The sequence below is a fragment of the Vitis riparia genome, chromosome 19, assembly GCF_004353265.1.
Source record: "Vitis riparia cultivar Riparia Gloire de Montpellier isolate 1030 chromosome 19, EGFV_Vit.rip_1.0, whole genome shotgun sequence".
Taxonomy (NCBI): Eukaryota; Viridiplantae; Streptophyta; class Magnoliopsida; order Vitales; family Vitaceae; genus Vitis; species Vitis riparia.
In genome coordinates, this window is record NC_048449.1 from 13,399,958 (window position 1) to 13,421,983 (window position 22,026).

At 32.7% G+C, this 22,026-nt stretch overlaps 1 protein-coding gene across 5 annotated transcripts in view; it reads right to left on the bottom strand.

The window, feature by feature from the left end:
- Nucleotides 1–21,852, bottom strand: part of LOC117908481 — a 51,738-nt gene extending 29,886 nt beyond the window's left edge. For 2 of the 5 annotated variants that reach the window (XM_034822086.1, XM_034822081.1), the window contains exons 1-3: nt 21,406–21,714; nt 20,329–20,805; nt 20,079–20,246 (exon numbers count right to left, since the gene is read on the bottom strand). In XM_034822086.1, coding sequence (XP_034677977.1) covers nt 20,079–20,246; nt 20,329–20,805; nt 21,406–21,481 — 721 coding nt within the window. In that variant the 5' untranslated portion in view covers nt 21,482–21,714. The other 3 variants (XM_034822083.1, XM_034822085.1, XM_034822084.1) reach the window with 3 other exon arrangements.
- Nucleotides 21,853–22,026: the final 174 nt, after the last annotated feature.

Sequence of the window (22,026 nt, forward strand, 5' to 3'; positions counted from 1 at the left end):
AGTGGATAGAATATATTTACACTATTGGGAGTGAGTCGTTACAAATGGTATCAAAGTGTATCCTCAACCATGGTATTAGAGTTTGTTTGTTTGGTCCTATAATCCTATGGGACGCAATGAGGACTTTATGTTTTCATGGGGGTGATTTTGATATCCTACATTAAATAAGGGAAAAAGTTCTTAGCATTATATATGTAAGAGCTCTTCTTAACCATGCAAACGTGTTTTAAATCTCCGAGGTCCCTTTGAGTTCAGAGTAAACAATATCTACTTGATTGGGAGTGAGTTGTTATAGATGTTAAAGATCTTGATAGTGATATGAGTGACTCGATAAGATAGGAACTTTGAGTAGTGACTTGCCACCTACTAGATTATGCCACTAAGCGGGATTTTACCATTACATACTAATTCACTAGATTTAGATGTGTGTGGAAAAAAACTTGGAACTATCTCATAAGTGTAATTGTGGGCATTAAGGTGAAGCTTTCATGTTTGCATCATAAGATCATGGTGTTGGGATAGATTCTTTAAAAGCATGATATGATGTAACCATAAATGGGGTTCATTAATACTTACATTATGACTTTGATTTTCTATTTACTATCCTATTTATGAATTATGTATGTTAAGCATTCAAACCTACATCACTTGCATGTACATGACTTGAGTGAATTAGGAGTTACATAGAAAATCAAAGTCATAGATTCCTTGCAAGTTAATGACTCATTCACAACTGGTTCATGGACTTCAATAATCCATTTGAGGCTATAGTGCATTACCTCTTTATTGGAAGGATGACTTGCCCTAGTCATTAGGATGGGTTTCCCATGGTGAGTATACTAGTGTGTTTAGTTATGTTAGGAAACCTAGATCTCCCCATTCCCATAACCCTAGATTGTATAAGTGCATGCAAAATACCTTAGGGCTCTAAATCCTATGCAATAGAAGCAAAAATCAAAATTTTAACGTTCTATAATCTAGAGAAAAGTCATGAAAAACTTTAAGAAAATAAAAAGGCTGATCTTAATAGAGAAAACACCCAAGAGGGAGGGGGGTGAATTGGGTTTTAATAATTTTTTACCAAGGAATATGAGTTTGAGTGGGAACTACTAGGACCCGTAGGGAAGTACTGGCTCCCTTAAAATCCAATTTTAAAGTTGACTCAAAATCTAACTATAAAGAGTCAACTTCACTTTAGTATCCTTATGATATTAGATCGAGATAAAAAAAATTCAGTCTATGACATTTTAACAATTGCATGCAAGCTCCCCATGAATTGGTATTCATAATTTAACAAGATGAATGTTATCAACCTCTCAAGACTACCTTTACAATCCTTGAGTCGTAGATCCTCCTATTATATGATCAATTGACATACTATATCTCTCCAAGAGCATACGTCAAATTCCACTTAAGGAATTATTGTGGCCACAATTTTCATGATCACATGTCCTTAGGATCACTTAAGGGGACATAATGTCTCAAACCCTTAAGATATCATGGTGCTTATCTTGAGAATACCTATTATCACATGCCTCAATCATAGTGACCCAATTTATAGAGAATATATGACCACTTTAAGGTCTCACTCATGGTCAAAGCCATTGAAGACCTTAGCACTAGATCAATATTCTCTCAAGGTTGGGAACTTATACAACATAGCAGCTTGGTGAAGTCAAGACTACCTAATGACCAATGTCTGACTCACTGTAAATCTTATCTAATGTGTAACCTATTAGAATTGAGCCCTAAAAAGAATGACATGATGTAATAGATAGAGATTTATTTATAAATTTATTTATTTATATTTTTTTATTTCTCTTTATTATTTCATTGACATGAATTGGTTAATTAGATGACCCTGTATCGTTAATTAATCAATTATGACCCATTTTAGACAAGATCAATTGACCCAAGCCTTAGTGGGCTCAAGTCATTTAAGCCTAGTAGGAAAACACTATAAATACCCTGTAAGGGTTACGGTTCCAATCACTTTTTGAGAGACAATCATCTTCTACATCTAGAGAGAGAGCTGAGGATTCCTCTCTTCCAAAACCCACATTTTAGAGTGCTAAGATCATGGATCAAGTCATCAAGCAAAATATTTTTGGTGTATGAGACCTTTGGACTCTTTAGGCTTCATCTTCATTAAGCAGAATTGATTTGAGAACCATTCAAATCAAAGGTAAAGTTTGTTAGCCCAAGGGTTCTTCTAATCGCGTTTTGATGATAACAAACCATGGTTAAGTTATTAATTGGTTTGAATTATAAAGAATTTCAAGTATTAGTTTGAAAATTCATCAAAGGACCCAATGGAAGCAAGATCAAGACAATTGGAAGGCCCTTTAATAATAGGAAACATATGTAAGATGAATACATGGTGCACTTAGAATTTCATATATTTTCATGCTCTTTAAAAACTTGGTATAGGCATTAAAGTTACATTTCCGTCAAAACCCAAATTTTATCAAATGAACTTTAGGAAAATTGTTTCAAATTTGGCATATTAATTTACCTAAATACCTTGCTTAAGTGTTAGAAAAGAAAAGAATAAAAAATAAGAAAAAGAGGTTTTCAAGCCAAAAATGGTGAATTGGTCAACCGACTCAACTGGCTAGGTCACTGGTCGATCGATTACACCTTCTTGATCAAGGTCTAGTTCAGAAATGCAAAAATCTTCTCTCTCTTCTTGTAGCTTTGCATTCCTGGTTGAGGGATATGCCTTCTCGGTCGAGATCCGATTGAGGTTTGGTCAAGGATCAATCGAGGCGTAACGATCACCTACCATGCATTTATTGTCCAATGGCTTGTAGACCGGTTGACCCTCAACTCAACTGATCAAGGCTACTTTTTGGCATTTTTGGCTGTCGAGTCTCGAAACCTATAAATTGAGAACTCCACTTCATTTATGAGGTAGAGAACACCTGCATTTATTTGTCTACCTACTTGTTCTTGCCTCAAAAGCTCTCATTCTTTCCTTAGTGCATTAAATCTCCATTTGCATATTCCTTATTGCACCTTTGTGATTCTTCCTAGCATTTAAGTTGTATTTGAGCCCTTGTTAAGCTAGTCACTCGAGCTAAGAGGTAAGTCTATATAAACTCCTTAAAGGGTTCAAGGCTTAGTACTTTTCACCCATTCAATCTTCTTTCTTAATATCTATCCCCACGGAAAGGATTCTAACATCCTTATGTGTTAGCATACAGGAAAAAGATCTATCAGGCTAAAGATCATGAGGTATTTGAGATCTAAATTAACCTTTTCACCAATTAGATTTAATTCCTTGAGCACTTAAATCTAATATTCATTGTTTTGAATTCTCCCATTACATAGTTCTAGCATTTCTACTAAGATAGTAGCATGCACCTAATGATCTAAGGCTTGAAGTTAAGTAATCTAGGTGTTCCAACACATGAGAAGCCTCAATTAATAAAGCTCTCTTATCCATACTTGTGAAATATGGAAAACTACAGTGAAATAACAGATGAAGTTTATTAGCAAGAACTCTATTTGAGAATTCATTGAACTATTGTTAAGACATAAGACCTTAAGGAATAAGTAGGTTTTTAAGGTCAAACTTAAGGTAAATGATGCAAGGTGTTAAACTTAACTCATCAAGAAAGGATACAACCAAAATGAGAGTGTAGAGTATAAAAATAAAACTAAAAAAAGAACTTCTCATGAGAAGTGAGGTTTGCCTCAACTCTCCTTATTCAAACCATTATCACATCTTTGGATTTTAAACCATATCAAATAAACATTCAAATTGTTTTTCTTAATGGAGAACTAAATAAGAAGATCTATATAGATCAACTGACTTGTTTTATGACAACTAAATAGAAAGGCAAAGTTAACAACTACAAAGGTCCATTTATAACCTACAATAATCATCTAAACAATGGTATATTACACTAATGGGTTTATGATGGTCTAAGAACACTATTGCATGCTTGTTAAATGGTGTAAGGGTAGATTCTATATTCCATTTTTTGTATACAAATGAAATGTTGGTTAAGGAGGATAATGCGATGGTTGCCTTTAAAGTGTGGTGGTCATCAACTTTTAAAATGAACAACATGCTTAAAGAAAACTACGTGATCAAAGTTATGATCCTAATAAATCAATCAATGAGACTTTTTGGTTTGTTTTACAAATCATACACAAAGAATATTCTTGAAAAAAATTCTAGATGTAAGATTGAAAATCTATGGGCATTCATATAGAGAAAGATAAGACCTTAAGCTTTAACATGTGTTGTAAGACTTTAGATGAATAGGAAAAGATCACTCAAGGTTCCCATATATACTAGCATTGTTAGTAGCTTAAAGTATCTAATGATGTGTACATGAACTAATATATGTTATATAATTAGGTTAGTAGCTTCCAATTAGATCTAAACCTTGCTTACGGAAAAGCAATGAACTGGATGATTTTGTACCTCAAAGTCACCATAGGCTATATAATTTGCTATTGAGGATTGATTAGCTATAACAATGATAATTGAGGTAGCATCCTAAATGAACCCAAATCCACATATGGTTATAATTTTATATATGTTCTATGATATTAGCATATATTGGTGAAATAGAAAACAATCATGTATAACATTGTTTACCATGCATGGAGTTGGGAGTAGATTACTTGTCGTTTAGGAAAGTGACTAGTTTATGATGTTCATACATATTTTTCACAATATTGATTCTTCTTTTGAGCATACTACTATTTATTGTGATAGCATGGAAACTTTAGCCTATGTCAAAGACCCCCCTCCCAAGTATCATAGTTGAACTAAACACATTAATCTTAAATATTAGTTTATATGAGACATGGTTACATAGGAACATATTTCTACTTGATGCATGGTTAAAAATCCCACCCTACCCCCCTGTTGACTAAGGTAATACGTAAAGATGTTTATTAGGGTCAAGTTGAGAGAATTGGATTATGTAGATCATGACTACATAGGAGTTAAGTTGAGAGCATTGGATCATTTAGATTATGATTACATATTGTATATTTCAATTAACCATTATATCTATGATTTATTCATTGTCCAATCTTGTTTGATGGTGGCATTTAATTATTTGTTTTACTCTATCGACATGCACTTTCATTACTTTGCACAACTGAAACATAATGAGTGTAAACCACTTAGATAGTGTGTTAGGTCTTTGATATTTATAATACTCCTTTTTGTATCCAATATGACTTACATGTTAGTAGCAACCAAGTATAGATAGTCCTACAGTCCACACTTGTAATGGAGTCAATTGCCAAATCTTTTTAATGTAGTTCTTGATTTAGTGAGCATGTGCAAAACTTGAGTTCTTTGCTCGATGCAATTGAACTAAGATTTGTACGATATACAAGATCTAAGGTACACTCATAATGAAGATCTCCATGTTAGCATGTATTTTCATATTGCATCTTCTTGGCAATCAAACAAGAATGAATGAATATATTCCTAGCTACTTCCTCATCCCGTGCATTAATCTTATAGGTTGTTATATAGTATAACTTTTATGGCCTTGTGATTTTCAACCATAAGTTACAACTATGGTGTAGTTTGAAATATTTTTCTAGGGGGATTAACCATGTTTAATTCATTGTGAATAAATGTGTTTAAGATATAACGACACACCTTTAAGGGATGAATTACATTGGTTAAGATGAAATTTAGTTTAATACTCTTACACCTTTCTTATCAATGTGTTCAAAAGTTGTACCATCCATTAGTCAATATAAACATGGATGATAATGATATAGTTGAGAGAAATGCATGACGTTATTTTGCCTACTATGCATGAGTAGGAGACAATGGAGTTTCTATTTCATGAGATACTCTTATTAGGACTTCATCAACTAAGAACTTGAGAGTAAATTGCATACTTATCAGTTAAGATTCCTCATGGGAGGAAAGTTTAGTTAAGATTCCTCCCATGGGAGGAGGTTCATATTTAAATTTGGTGAGACTCTATAAGAGTTGTTTGTCTTTTTGCAATTCCAATTCTAGTCTTTTTGTATGTTTTCAATTTAATTGTGGCAGTTGTTAAATACTTCTACTTTAGTTTTTAGCAATTATAATTTTTTAAAGCTTGATATTTAGGTTTAGATTTACTATATGCTTATTAGATATCTTAATTTCTATTGTATTCTCCTTGGTTAATAATCTTCCAATTTGATTATGGAGTTCAAAGATTTTTACCAAAATAGGGATCAGGCTTTTCAAAATTAGGAAAAGTATTTAACATAATTAATTTTTGAATAAGTTTACAAGATAAATCTTTCAATTGAACCTGATGAGTTTACATACTAAATCTCTCATTTTTAATAGATTTAGATGTTACATGAATATTGTAACAAATTGAAACAAAAAAAACTATTACAGCATTAAGGATAAATCATGGACATGAGTATCCATTGAAGAGTTTTAAAAATCTCTATTTATAGCTTCAAGGACTCCATAGTAAAATGGTTGAACTAAAAAAAGTAACCATAAACTTTTGGATATGGTTCACTAAAAAAGGCACAAGCCAACTATCTAACATCTTTTGGGGTGGGAAAGGAGGGTTGCTATTTTGAATGAAACTTAAATCTTGAATAGAGCGCCCTCAAAATCAATTACTTCAAATCCATATAGTTAAGAAGCCAAACCTAACTCAATTGTGATCCTAAGGGTTAGTAGGTTTAGTTCATGTAAATTCTCATAGATATTGTGCTATAAAGGAAACAAGTGCACTTTCATTAGATATTCTAATAAATCAAAGGTTGTGTGATGCTTAGTGAACAAATCAATGGGAGTATAATTGAAATTAAGTCATATGAAGTTAATTTCTTATAGGATGATATTTTGAGTAGAGGAGCATTGAACAGAAGTCTCAATTTATTAGAGGCAATTAAACCAAAGGAAAATACTATGATATCTCATATCGAAGAGGGGAACAATTTCTTGATATTATATATATATGAGCTTCTCTTAATTATTTAGACACATTTGAATGTTATGAGGACTCTTTAAGCCCAAAGTGGATAGTATATATTTACATGGTTGGGAGTAAGTCGTTACAAATGGGATCAAAGTGTATCCTCAACCATGGTATGAGAGTTTGTTTGTTTGGTCCTGTAATCCTATGGGATACAATGAGGACTTTATGTCTTCATGGGGATAATTGTAATATCCCACATTGAATAGGGGAAAATTTTCTTAGCATTATATATGTAAGAGCTTTTCTTAATCATGCAAACGTGTTTTAAATCTCTGAGGTCCCTTTGAGTTCAGAGTAAACAATATCTACTTGATTGGGAGTGAGTTGCTATAGATGTTAAAGATTTTGCTAAGGATATGAGTGACTTGACGAGATAGTAACTTTGAGTAGTGACTTGCCACTTACTAGATTATGCCACTAAGTGGGATTTTACCATTTCATATTAATTCACTAGATTTAGATGTGTGTGGAAAAAAACTTGGAACTATCTCATCATTGTAATTGTGGGCATTAAGGTGAAGTTTTCATGTTTGCATCATAAGATCATGATGTTGGGATAGATTCTTTAAAAGCATGATATGATGCAACCATAAATGGAGTTCATTAATACTTACATTATGACTTCGATTTTCTATTTACTGTCCTATTTATAAATTATGTATGTTAAGCATTCAAACCTACATCACTTGCATGTACATGACTTGAGTGATTTAGGAGTTACATAGAAAATCTAAGTCATAGATTCCTTACTAGTTAATGACTCATTCACAACTGGTTCATGGACTTCAATCATCCATTTGAGGCTATAGTGCACTACCTCCTTATTGGAGGGATGACTTGCCCTAGTCATTAGGATGGGTTTCCCATGGTGAGTGTACTAGTGTGTTTAGTTATGTTGGGAAACCTAGATCTCTCCATTCCCATAACCCTAGATTGTATAGGTGCATGCAAAATACATCAAGGCTTTAAATCATATGCAACAGAAGCAAAAATCAAAATTGTAACGTTATATAATCTAGAGAAAAGTCATTAAAAACTTTGAGAACATAAAAGGCTAATCTTATTAGAAAAAACACCTAAGAGGGAGAGGGGGGGGGGGGGTGAATTGGGTTTTAAAAAAATATTTTTCAAACACAAAAACTTCAAGCAAAGGAAACACAAATATAAAGAGAGACGGTTAGAAAGAGCAAACTTAGATTTTATAGTGGTTCAGCACTTCCTTGCCTACGTCCACTCTCCTCAACCTCCTAACTAAGTGAAGGTTCCACTATACTTGAAGCTTCAACCAAGCTTTAAATCACCTTTACACTTAGATTCCGACTCCAATGGGCTATTACACAATTCCTTCAAGTCTTAACTCAGTTGAAGCTTTTAACACTCAAATAATAAGTTTGAATCTCTCAACCTAGCTCAACAAGGGCTTAAATACAACTTAAATGCTAGGAAGAATCACAAAGGTGCACTAAGGAATATGCAAATGGAGATTTAATGCACTAAGGAAAGAATGAGAGCTATTGAGGCAAGAACAAGTAGGTAGAAAAATAAATGTAGGTGTTCTCTACCTCATAAATAAAGTGGAGTTCTCAATTTATAGGTTTCTAGCCTCGGGAGCCAAAAATGCCAAAAAGTAGCCTTGATCGATCATGTTGAAGGTCAACCGGTTTACTAGCCATTAGACGATAAATGCATGGTAGGTGACCGTTACACCTTGACCGATCATTGACCAAACCTCGATTGGATCTCAACCGAGAAGGCATATCCTTCGACCAGGAATACAAAGCTACAAGAAGAGAGAGAAGATTTTTTGCATTTCTCAACCGGACCTTGATCAAGAAGGTGTAATCGATTGACCGGTGGCTTAACCGGTTGAGCTGGTTGACCAATTCCTTGACTAATTCACCATTTTTGGCCTAGGCAAGGTATTTAGATAGATTAATATGCCAATTTTGAAACAATTTGCCTAAGGTTCATTTGATAAAACTCAGGTTTTGATGGAAATGTAACTTTAATGCCTATAGCCGAGTTTTTAAAGAGCATGAAAAGATATGAAATCCTAAGTGCACCATGCATTCATCTTACATATGTTTCTATTATTAAAGGGTCTTCCAATTGTCTTGATCTTGCATCCATTGGGTCCTTTGATGAATTTTCAAACTAATACCTGAAATTTTTTATAATTCAAACCAATTAACAACTTAACCATGGTTTGTTATCATCAAAACACGATTAGGAGAACCATTGGGCTAACAAACTTTACCTTTGATTTGAATGGTTGTCAAATCAATTATGCTTAATGAAGATGAAGCCTAAAGAGTCTAGATGTCTCATACACCGAAAATATTTTGCTTGATGACTTGATCCATGATCTTGTCACTCCAAAATTTGGGCTTTAGAAGAGATGAATCCTAGGCTCTCTCTCTCTCTCTAAATGTAGAAGATGATTGTCTCTCAAAAAGTGTTGGAACCCTAACCCTTAAGGGTATTTATAGCGTTTCCCTACTAGGCTTAAATGACTTGAGCCCACTAAGGCTTGGGTCACTTAATCTTATCTAAAATGGGTCCTAATTGATTAATTAACCATACAGGGTCATCTAATTAACCAATCCATGCCAATGAGATAATAAAGAGAAAGCAAAAAAATATAAATAAATAAATTTATAAATAAATCTGTCTGTTACATCATGTCATTCTTTTTAGGGCTCAATTCTAATAGGTTACACATTAGATAGGATTTACGGTGAGTCAGACATTGGTCATTAGGTAGTCTTGACTTCACCAAGCTGCTATGTTGTATAAGCTCTCAACCTTGAGAGAATAATGATCTAGTGCTAAGGTCTTAAATGGCTTTGACCCATGAGTGAGACCCTAAATTGGTCATATATTCTCTATAGATTGGGTCACTATGATTGAGGCATGTGATAATAGGTATTCTCAAGATAAGCACCATGATATCTTAGGGGTTTGAGACATTATGTCCCCTTAGGTGATCCTAAGGACATGTGATCATGAAAATTGTGGCCACAATAATTCCTTAAGTGGAATTTGACGTATGCTCTTGGAGAGATATAGTATGTCAATTGATCACATAATAGGAGGATCTAAGACTCAAAGATTGTAAAGGTAGTCTTAAGAGGTTGATAACAATCATCTTGTTAAATTATGAATACCAATTCATGGGGAGCCTGTATGCAATTGTTAGTAGGTCATAGACTGAAGTTTTCTATCTCGATCTAATATCATAAGGATACTAAAGTGTAGTTGACTCTTTATAGTTAGATTTTGAGTCAACTTTAAAATTGGATTTTAAGGGAGCCAGTACTTCCCTATGGGTCCTAGTGGTTCCCACTCAAACTCATATTCCTTGGTAAAAAATTATTTGAGGAATAGTATGATTCTTTATTTATATGTGTGTATAAGAGCATTTTTGGTAAATACAAAAGGTTGCACTAGTACATATAAATAGTCTTTTTAGATTCAGATAATTAATTAATTGGAGCTCAATGGAGAAAATTAGTTAATTAGGACCCAATGAGTTAGATTAAGTAACCCAAACGTAACATGAGCTTAAGTCACTCGAGCTAAGAGGTAAGCCTATATAAACTCCTTAAAGGGTTTAAGGCTTAGTACTTTTTATCCATTCAACCTTCTATCTTAATATCTATCTCCACACAGAGGACTCTAACATCCTTATGTGTTAGGATACAGGAAAGAGAGCTATCAGGCTAAAGATCATGAGGTATTTGAGATCTAAATTAACCTTTTCACCAATTAGATTTAATTCCTTGAGCACTTAAATATAATATTCATTGTTTTGAATTCTCCCATTACACAGTTCTAGCATTTCTATGAAGATAGTAGCATACAACTAATGATCTAGGCTTGAAGTTAAGTAATCTAGATGTTCCAACACATGAGAAACGTGAAATGTTTAATAAAGCTCTCTTATCCATACTTGTGAAATATGGCAAGCTACAGTGAAATAACATATGAAGTTTATTAGCAAGAACTCTATTTGAGAATTAATTGAACTATAGACCTTAAGGAATAAGTAGGTTTTTAAGGTCAAACTTAAGGTAAATGATGCAAGGTGTTAAACTTAACTCATGAAGAAATGATACAACCAAAATGAGAGTGTAAAGTATAAAAAAAAAAAAAAAAAAGAACTTCTCATGAGAAGTGAGGTTTGCCTCAACTCTCCTTATTCAAACCATTATCACATCTTTGGATTTGAAATTATATCAAATAAACATTCAAATTGATTTTCTCAATGGAGAACTAAATAAGAAGATCTATATAGATCAACTGACTTGTTTTATGGCAACTAAATAGAAAGGCAAAGTTAACAACTACAAAAGTCCATTTATAACCTACAATAATCATCTAAACAATGGTATATTACACTAATGGGTTTATGATGGTCTAAGAACACTATTGCATGTTTGTTAAATGGTGTAAGGGTAGATTCTATATTTCATTTTTGTATACAAATCAAATGTTGGTTAGGGATGATAATGAGATGGTTGCCTCTAAAGTGTGGTGGTCGTCAACTTTTAAAATGAACAACATGCTTAAAGCAAACTATGTGTTCAATGTTATGATCATAATCAATCAATCAATCAAGGAGACTTTTTAGTTTGTTTTACAAATCATACATCATGAATATTCTTGAAAAAAATTATAGATGTAAAATTGAAAATCTATTGGCATTCATCTAGAGAAAGATAAGACCTTAAGCTTTAACATGTGTCGTAAGACTTTAGATGAATAGGAAAAGTCACTCAAGGTTCCTATATGCTAGCATTGGTAGTAGCTTAAAGTACCCAATGATGTGTACATGAACTAATACTTGTTATATAATTAGGTTAGTAGCTTCCAATTAGATCTAAACCTTGCTTAAGAAAAAGAATGAACTGGATGCTTTCGTACCTCAAAGTCACCATAGGCTATATAATTTGCTATTAAGGATTGAATTTGGACTTGATTAGCTATAACAATGATAATTGAGGTAGCATCCTAAATGAACCCAAATCTACATATGGTTATAATTGTATATATGCTCTATGATGTTAGCATATATTGGTGAAATAGAAAAAAATCATGTATAACATTGTCTACCATGCATGAAGTTAGGAGTATACTACTTGTCGTTTAGGAAAGTGACTAGTTTATGATGTTCATACATATTTTTTACAATATTGCTTCTTCTTTTAAGCATACTACTATTTATTGTGATAGCATGGAAACTTTAGCCTATGTCAAAGACCCCCTCCAAGTATCATAGTTGAACCAAACACATCAATCTTAAATATTAGTTTATATGAGACATGGTTACATAGGAACATATTTCTACTTGATGCATGGTTAAAAATCCCACCCTCACCCCCCACCCCCGTTGACTAAGCTCATACGTAAAGATGTTTATTAGGGTCAAGTTGAGAGCATTGGATTATGTAGATCATGATTACATAGGAGTTATTTTGAGAGCATTGGGTCATGTAAATTATGATTACATATTATACATTTCAATTAACCATTATACCTATGATTTATTCATTGTCCAATCTTGTTTGATGGTGGCCTTTAATTATTTATTTTACTTTATCGACATGCACTTTCATTACTTTGCACAACTGAAACATAATGAGTCCAAACCACTTAGATAGTGTGTTAGGTCATTGATATTTATAATACTCCTTTTTGTATCGAATATGACTTACATGTTAATAGCGACCAAGTATAGATAGTCCTATAGTCTACATTTGTAATGGAGTCAATTGCCAAATCTTGTTAATGTAGTGCTTGATTTAGTAAGCATATGCAAAACTTGAGTTCTTTGCTTGATGCAATTAAACTAAGATTTGTACGATATAGAAGATCTAAGGTACACTCATAATGAAGATCTCCATGTTAGCATGTATTTTCATACTATATCTTCTTGGCAATCAAACAAGAATGAATGAATATATTCCTAGCTACTTCCTCATCCTATGCATTAATCTTATAGGTCATTATATAGTATAACTTTTCTGCCCTTGTGATTTTCAGTCATAAGTTACAAGTTGGTCTAGTTTGAAATATTTTTCTAAGGGGATTGACCATGTTTAACTCAATGTGAATAAATGTGTTTAAGATATAACGAGACACCTTTTAGGGATGAATTACAGTGGTTAAGATGAAATTTAGTTTAATACTCTTACACCTTTCTTATCAATGTGTTCAAAAGCTGTACGATCCATTAGTTAATATAAACATGGATGATAATGATATAGTTGAGAGAAATGCATGATGTTATTTTGCCTACTATGCATGAGTGGGAGACAATGGAGTTTCTATTTCATGAGATACTCTTAGTAGGACTTCATCAACTAAGAACTTGAGAGTAAGTCGCATACTTATCAGTTAAGATTCCTCATGGGATGAAAGTTTAGTTAAGATTCCTTTTGTGGGAAGAGGTTCATATTTAGATTTTGTGAGAATCTATAAGACTTGTTTGTCTTTTTGCAATTCCAATTCTAGTCCTTTTTCATGTTTTCAATTTAGTTTGTGGCAGTTGTTAAATACTTCTACTTTAGTTTTTAGCAATTATGATTTTTTAAAGCTTGCTATTTAGGTTTAGATTTACTATATGCTTTTTAGATATCTTACTTCCTATTGTATTCTCCTTGGTTAATAATCTTCCAATTTGATTGTGGAGTTCAAAGATTTTTACCAAAATAGGGATCATGGTTTTCAAAGTTAGGAAAAGTATTTAATAAAATTAATTTTTGAATAAGTTTGCAAGCTAAATCTTTCAATTGAACCTAATGAGTTTACGTACTAAATCTCTCATTTTCAGCCTTGGTTGTTTCCACTCTTTTCAATTCAATTAGTTTTTTTTTTAACATATATATATATATAATTCATTTTTTGTACCTATATACTCGAGTTTTTGAGTAATTATGAGTTGTATTGTTATATATAGTAGAATTTGACAAACTAAAAATGCTTACCTTTGAATAATCGAGTCCAACAACACATTTGTGTGGATGGTTCATAGCTACCAACTTGACTCTCCATGCCTGATTACTACTCAAAAAGTGCTATTTCATAGCTTGTAATTAACTCTTTTAAACACTTTTGAGTAGTAGTTATTGCCTTTTAACCCAATTAACATGTTAAGGACCCTTGCAATCAATTCTAATCAAATTGTGTTAAGTTTTGGTGTTTTGATAGCTTTTTGATCACCAAAGCAATCCGAGATTAAGGAGAGTTATTTGGAATCCTTGGCAAAGCAATGGGAAGCTCAAAGGCATGAAGAATCAAAGCTTTGAAGTCCTTTGCCACAAGCAAAGTTGAAATGCAAGGAGGGGAAGCAAAGAGAAATCTGTCATGAAGCATTCTTGATGATAGTCATTTAAGCCACTTTTGGAGCACTTCCTAATGTCCAAATTATGCATGCTATATGTCATTTGAAAGCTTAGGAAGTCAAAAATCCAATGCTTCAAACCGTGTACGATTTGGAGCTGAAATGAGGAAGTTACAGCCTTTTGAAGACAACTACTCCAAGCTGAAGGAAGGATTCAGAAAAGTGCTGCGAAATCACCCTTTTGTTGCGAAATGATTTCGCAGCCTTTTTGCACAGTGCTGTGGAATTCCTCTGAAGTTTCACTACGCCATGCCTCCTCTATTAGGTTGACTAAGAAAATGGTTTAATTTCATAGGAACACCTTAAGAATAAAAATGTCAATAAAAGATAAGGAAAATTATGATTCGTCTAATTTGATTGCAAGACTTAAAGAAAAAGACATAATAATATAATAGTTATTATAATGAATATAATAAAAAATAAAATTTGTCATGTTCTTCCCAATACTCATAAAACCCCTTCCAATGAAACTTTGTAAGCTATACTAATACAAAATAATGGTTCATATAGTAAAAGCTCAATAAATGAATGTTTGATAAATTAATAATCTTACTTATAAAACAAAATCTTTTAGTCTTAACTCAGGCCAATGTACTAAATTAGTAATCTCACTAAATACATAAGATAAAAATATTTTCAAAAATATTTAAGGGCTCAAGAAATATAAACTAATAATTGATGAAGTATAAACAAAAATTCATAGTATAGCAATAGAACTTCATAATATAGTATTAAGTAATTTTTTTATAACTTTTATTTTTCTAAATTCACTTGTTTTAGAATTGTCACATATTTGAAATAGCTTTATCTTTTGCAACATTAAGTTTTGATGCCACATCTTTTTTGGGGAGTCTTTTCTTCTTTTTTCTTCAGTCTCTTAGGTTTCTATGTATTAACTTTTTACCATGTGTATTATTTTTAAATTTATAAGTCATACATGTACTAATAATGTTCAGTAACAACATAATACTCTTCATCAATTAATAAATATTCAATTATCTATAAATCAATAACCTCGCTAAGATCATAATTTTTCTTGGTCCCAAGAGTATTATTTTATAAGAGTTTTTCTCTATATATCCTTCATTGTAGGAATTTCTTTAGGTTAATTTGACTAAAGTTGTAATTTAAAAAAACATATATAATGGAAATTAAGAGAAATTCAAAAGCTATAAATTAGTGTTTTATATCATTATTTTTTCCTATGAATGCCAAAGCCATTGTCAAATAAGAAAGTAAATAAAGTAATTAATCAAGTAATTAGTTGAATGCGAAATAGGTGACTTAAAACTATTGCTTTGGTACATGTTTTTTTGAGATATAGTAGATCATAAGAAATAAAATCCTTTAGCTATGTTTATTTGATATAATAAAAAAGTGAATGTGTGGTTGCTCCACAGGAGAAGACCACATGTTAGCCAAAGAATAAGTAACTAGAAAGCTTACACAAGTGTTAAATGATCAATTTCTCGCCTAAGCACATTAATGAGAACTAAATTTTGAATTAAACCATACTCATGCACCCATACTAAGGCCCATGCCTCCATGCAGGGAGACCCTAATTGCTCCATTAAAGGGGAAGTTTAAAAGTGGCTACATCCTCTATGCCATGTTAGTATTCCAAAAACTTAGAAACTTAACCTTTGAGTTGATGTTTATTTGTCTGGTAGTTTCCTCATTCTTCTTACTAACTTGACCTTTGAAGGCTCTACGACCATAAGGAGCCTAGAGTGCTCACTTTAAGTTCCTTATGATTGTAAGGTCCTAAGCATCCATTAAAGTAAGAAAGTGAACTAAGAATTGGAAAAATGGTGTCATCTATGGTGAAGATACAAAAATTTAGCTCACCAAAAAATCACAGTAAAGCTACTAAAAAACACCCCACTCCCAGGCAAGGACCTTCATTTGAGTACTCCTTGAGGTCTACCCAAATTGAAGACCTAACGTTGAAGAAATGAAGTCAACTAAACTTGGTTCCATGCATGATAAGGTTGAAAAGCTTGCATAAAAACCTACAAAAAGCTTGTCCCTTTATAAGAATAACCTGAACCTATAAGGGAAGAAGACCTATAAAAGGAAATCATAAACAATAAAGAAAAAAAAGTTCATCCCTCCTTTGAAAAAGCTTTTTTTGAATGCAGAAACCTATTTTTTGTATAAAGAAACCTTCCTTTGTATCCAAAAATTGGTGGAATAAAAATTTTCGATTATCTATGAAGAGTTTTAGCTTCTTCATATGGGAATGCATTAAAAGCCTTGAAGACATTTTTTATATCTATAGCCACAATTGGGCAAAGGAACACTATGCAATAGAAACTTGGTAGGAAAAGGCAATCATGATAGAAATGAAGTGGAGCAATGAGTGAGAGCAAACCCTTCAATAGATAGAGGAGCTCACTAAAAGAGCGACTAACTCACTCAAGAAAATGTTGCCTTCAGGGTAAGGGTAGACAAATACCAATGTGATTTTCACCAATAACTCTCATTGGCAAGCACCAATAAGATGCAAGTTAATGAATAATAGTCATCGAAGCAATTAGACCAACATATAGATTAAATTAGGAGAGAAAGGTGGGAGAAACCTTATTTCCATTGTAATTTTTTCTTTTCATTATAAACTTTCCCTAATTTCTAGTTTAATGAATTTTCTAGTCTTTTTAATTAATCTTACATTTTAGTTTTTCAATTTCAACTTACAGATTTGCATTTTTAGTTCTTTACTAAATTTTTAACATGCTTAGATAACCTTTAACACTCTAAGGGGTGAGAGGAGCTCAAGTCTCCCATATCTTAGTTTAGTTGTCTATTGGTTTATCTGTGCATTAGTTACAAACAATATGATCTCTATCAGTAGTTATAATGACTAAAATAAGTAACCATGGGGAGAAAAGTCTATGTTGCATTGTTTGTGAGCATTGTAAGTCAAGCAACCTTGGAAGTATACTTGGGCATTGTTTTAATGATTCTTTCAACTAAGTATAGGCCTATTGACATGAAAAGAATCTTATCTAAATCATTTGGTTGTAAGGATATATATATATATATATAGATATAAAGAGGAATTAGAGAGAGATGAACCGTATTAAGGTGGTTCTTGTTCATTTGAAGCAAGAAACCTTTTTGGTATAAATCCTTGCTTGGACCCTAAATCTGAAAGCATAAGTTCAAAGCCTTGTTAGTGAGTTGTATCTGAAAGTGGTGATCCTAGTTAATCTCTAGGTTTGAGGTTTTCTTTCCTTTAATTTTCTATCTTTTAAACTTTGTGTGTGTATGTCTTTTTTATTTATAAAATCAATTTTCTAATCTTTTAGCTGACATTCACACTCCTAAAGCTATTACCTCAATTGGTACCAATTTAAAGTTCCTTGTGGGGCAACCTAACAACTATACAACTATTAATTTATTTATTTATTTTTTTTGGTTAAGGAGTTTAGAGTTTCAATGAATGATCTAGTTTAATTTCTCTTTGTAAAATTTAACTGTTAAATATATTTCCAAGTTTTGATAAAAGAAATGAATTAGAGAATGACAAACCAAAAATTAGTGTCGTCACTAGGGAACTTTCAACATTGATGACTCTAAAGGTATTTTTGTGTAGATGCTTGTTGTTTTAGAAGCTTAACAAGTATATTTCACCCATTCCCCACCTATCTTTTAGTTAGATTTTTTTCTTTTTTGACTTAATTTGTTTTCTTTAGATTTTCTTTTTCTGCTCAGTTTTCATTTTTAGTTGTTAAATCCAACATTTCAAACATTTTCTTTAAAGTGATATGATGCATTAGGGAAATGATTTTAAAGGAAGGGTACTAAGAGTGAGTTTGGGAGTGATTCTACGAAGCATTTTTAACATTTCTAACACTTGAGTGATAAAAATTTTCAAGTATTATGAATATTAAAAGTGTTTCCTAAAATCACTACCAAATGGGTTCTAAGTAATCAACTAGAAGAAACAATTTTAAAGGAAGGAATCCAAGTAATCAGCCAAAAAAAATATGATTTTAGAGGGAGGACACTAAGTAATCAACCAACCCCTAGTTATCCTTTTCCTCAACACACCAGACCATCACTGTCTCATATCTATTTTCCAAATTCAACTATTGGTAGTACTAATAGAAGTGTGATGAATGGGGGTTTTAACCCCAAGAACTAGCCACCTAGGACCATGAGGGATTACCTACAGCCTAGTCGGGTCAATGCTCCTTCTTGCTTGATATTTCTTTTTGACATTTTTCAAATAAACATTGAGCTTGAAATGATCCAATTGCTATCCCTATTTTATGGAAGGGAGGATGAAAATCCTTTTTCTTATTTAAAAGAATTTGAAGAGGTATGGTCTATTTTGGCAGAGCCTTCATGAAATCTGGATCATTCAAAACTCAAGGTTTTCTTTTTTCATTAAAGAAAGAGGATAACCATTGGTGGTATAGCATGAGACTCTATAGTATAAGTTCTTAGGCTACTTTATAAAAAAAAAAAAATCACAAATATATTTTGGTATATAAAATTGTTTCCTTTGAAAGACATTAAAATTTTTTGTTTTATAGAGAATGAGACTTTTCATCATTGTTATGATAAATTTAAAGCTTTGTTGTTTAACTTCCTTACCATAGTTTTGAAAACTCAAGGATTGCTTCTTCTTTTTGAAGGGGACCATCCCCCTAAATGAAATAATTTGTTGAAAACATGACTGGTGGGTACTTTATACAGGAGGAACCAAAAGAAGCACTTGAGCATTTAAAATTGCTTGCTGAAAAATCAAGGGTTTGGGACCCCTTAGTCCTCAAGTGCATCTTCTAGAACGTGAAAGCCAACCCCAACAACATATAATCTCTCATCTCATCTCTCAATTTATTGTTTCCCCTTAGAACAAGAGTTTTGACGAAGATGATTTTTGGATGTTGTAAGAGGACGAAGCCACTGAGGTTAAGGAAAAGGAAACTGTGTACATAGCAGCTGAAAAGAATTTGTTGAAAAAGAACCAGTTGAAGAAGAGAACTTCCAACAGGTTGCAAATAAGGTTACAAGCTGCATTTTTGTTATTATTGCTTTGGCCAATTTAGTGTGTGGGAGCACCATCATTGTGAAGCTTATAATATTATGTTCTCAGTCCACTCAAGTGTAAATTGTTAGCACCAGGAAGGTGCACAAAGGGTATAACATAAAGGAATTGCGCACTTTTGAGGTTCGCTAACCCAACTTGCACATTTTGAAAGCATGACTGAAATTCCACACCCTAAGAAATTCCACATCAGAGCGCAACTATTATTATTGCGCAATCATTTCCCATCCATAATAAAAATCTTTATTCTCTTATGTAAACTTTTGGAAGAAAAAGGCCTTCCCAAATAAAACCATAATTGCTTAGAGACTTTTGTCCACCCCACCATCATATATATCAATTGAAATTTTTGGTCAATCTCACCCTCAGTGCAGAATTCCAAATTGTTTCCAACTTTTCTGGGGAAAATGGAGAATTTTTTATTTTTAAATTCCTCATGTATTTTTCTTACATTTTTATAGTATCCAAAGACAGAAAATTAATTATTCCTTTCAAGTTTTTTTTCTTTTTTATTTATAGGACAGAGCTAAACAGGATTAGCATAAAAGAAAATAACTTGACTAATAAACAAAAGCAAGGGAGATAACACAAAGCAATTTAAAAGGGGCAAGCGAGTAAAGAAACTAACAGTGATATATTATGAGTTGCCATAAGTTGAAGCGACTTCCACTTCGGAAAGCCCAAGGCCTTTTAGCCAATACCGTCAAAGGGGCTTTATCATCATCAGAATCTTTAGCATCACCGAAATGGCATGTGGCAAGGTGAGGATAACGTTGAACCAGATACAGTGCTACATCTGCATATTATAAAATTGTACATGGGAACCCGACGGTAATTCATATCAAGAAAATAGATAGGGGATGGTAAATATAGCTCACCATGAAACCCCACCATTAGTGCTCTGCGCAGAAGTACGATTCCAGGCGAATTTGAGAAGGGATATGGAGGTTCATTATCTCTGGTGACGCTTAATAAATATAAAGTCAGCTCTTTATGACCATACCTAAGAGCGCTGTGAAGAGGCGCAAAATCGTAGCGGTTGCAGATATTGGGCAAGTCTGACTTTTTGTTCACTAACAACTTGACTGCTTTTATATTGCCAGCCCTTACAGCGTTGAAAATGGCAGTGGCGCCATCAGAATCCCGCAGAGCCAGATCCTCACTTGGCATAATCTTAACCAACTTCTCCACGAAACCCATTCTGGCCTCTCCTAACTCAACTGCTATGTGAAGAATTCGGGATTCATCTGTTCCGAACCGGGCGGAGAATAATCGTGGATCATCCTCCAATAATTTTGAAGCACTTTCCCAGTCACCATTGAGAACAGCTTTGTACAGTTCCAACTGATCGAATTCTGCAGTCACAAAACCAAAAGATGTATAGGTCAGCCTAGATTTCCCTGATATGTATATTTCTTCAACGTTCACAACATCCTAATACTAAAATTATTTTTTAAAAAATAAATCATTTAAGTTATGTTTAGTTCTTAGAAAATTTGTCAAAATTACAAGGAAAAGAAAGTAAATTGAAAAAATAGAAGGTAAGAAAAAGTGAAATAATAATCAATAAATTAATTATTTTTATACGCTACTACTCATTTCACTTATTTTAATTATTCAATATAAAAATTAAATGATTTAAAATTTCATAAATTTATAATTAATTTTAATTATAATTGATTTTCTTAAATATTTTTTTCGATATAACTAAATACGGGAAAATCAATTTCCTTGATATCTTTTCTTTGCTAATTATTTTCTTGGACTTTTTTGTTTACCTCTAGTCAACATCTTTATATCTTTCAATAATAGTTTGAACCTCCAATAAACTACACGAATTAAAATTTAATTTTCTTCCATTTTTTATTTTAACAGCAGTTTGTACAACACTTCTACTGGTATACTAATTATGCCCAAAAGTTGCATGAACATGAACATGGTTTTCAGCATCTTACCGGACCTGCGAGTCCTTTGCAAAGATGGAGATAAAACCGCTGAAACATTTTCATCAGTATCTGTTTGGGCTGTCATCGATTACCGAGAGTGGTAATGAAGAGGAAGCCATTACAGTGAACTCCTCAGCAATGTCCATGTTACTGTTTTTAGGGCTGTTTGCGCTGTTGTCATTTCTAAGACGTAGTGAAGAAGAAGAAGCCATTACAACAAATTCCTTATCGTGCTGATAGTCATTGCCATGTTTAGCGAAGTTATTCTAATGTGCAACAGAAAACCTAAACAAAATCTGCAGTTGACAAAGGTCAAAATTAACTTACCTCGCAGACGGAAGATTATATTTAACTATATCAAGGCAGAGAAGATACTCTCATCCAAAGAGAGACAACAGCAGCCCTTTTTCCCAGAGTCTTCAAATGATACAGGAAATCGGCCAGGAAGCATTGAAGCATAAGAGGTGCAATGATAGAGTCTTCCAAGTCAACTTTATTTAGTTGAGTATTGGGTACTAAGGAGTAGATAGCGTTGAAACGTTATGACTGGTGGATGACTGTCATTCAAAATAATAGGCATACATGATTTATTCATATATAAAATAAACAAAGAAAATTAGGGGAGTAATT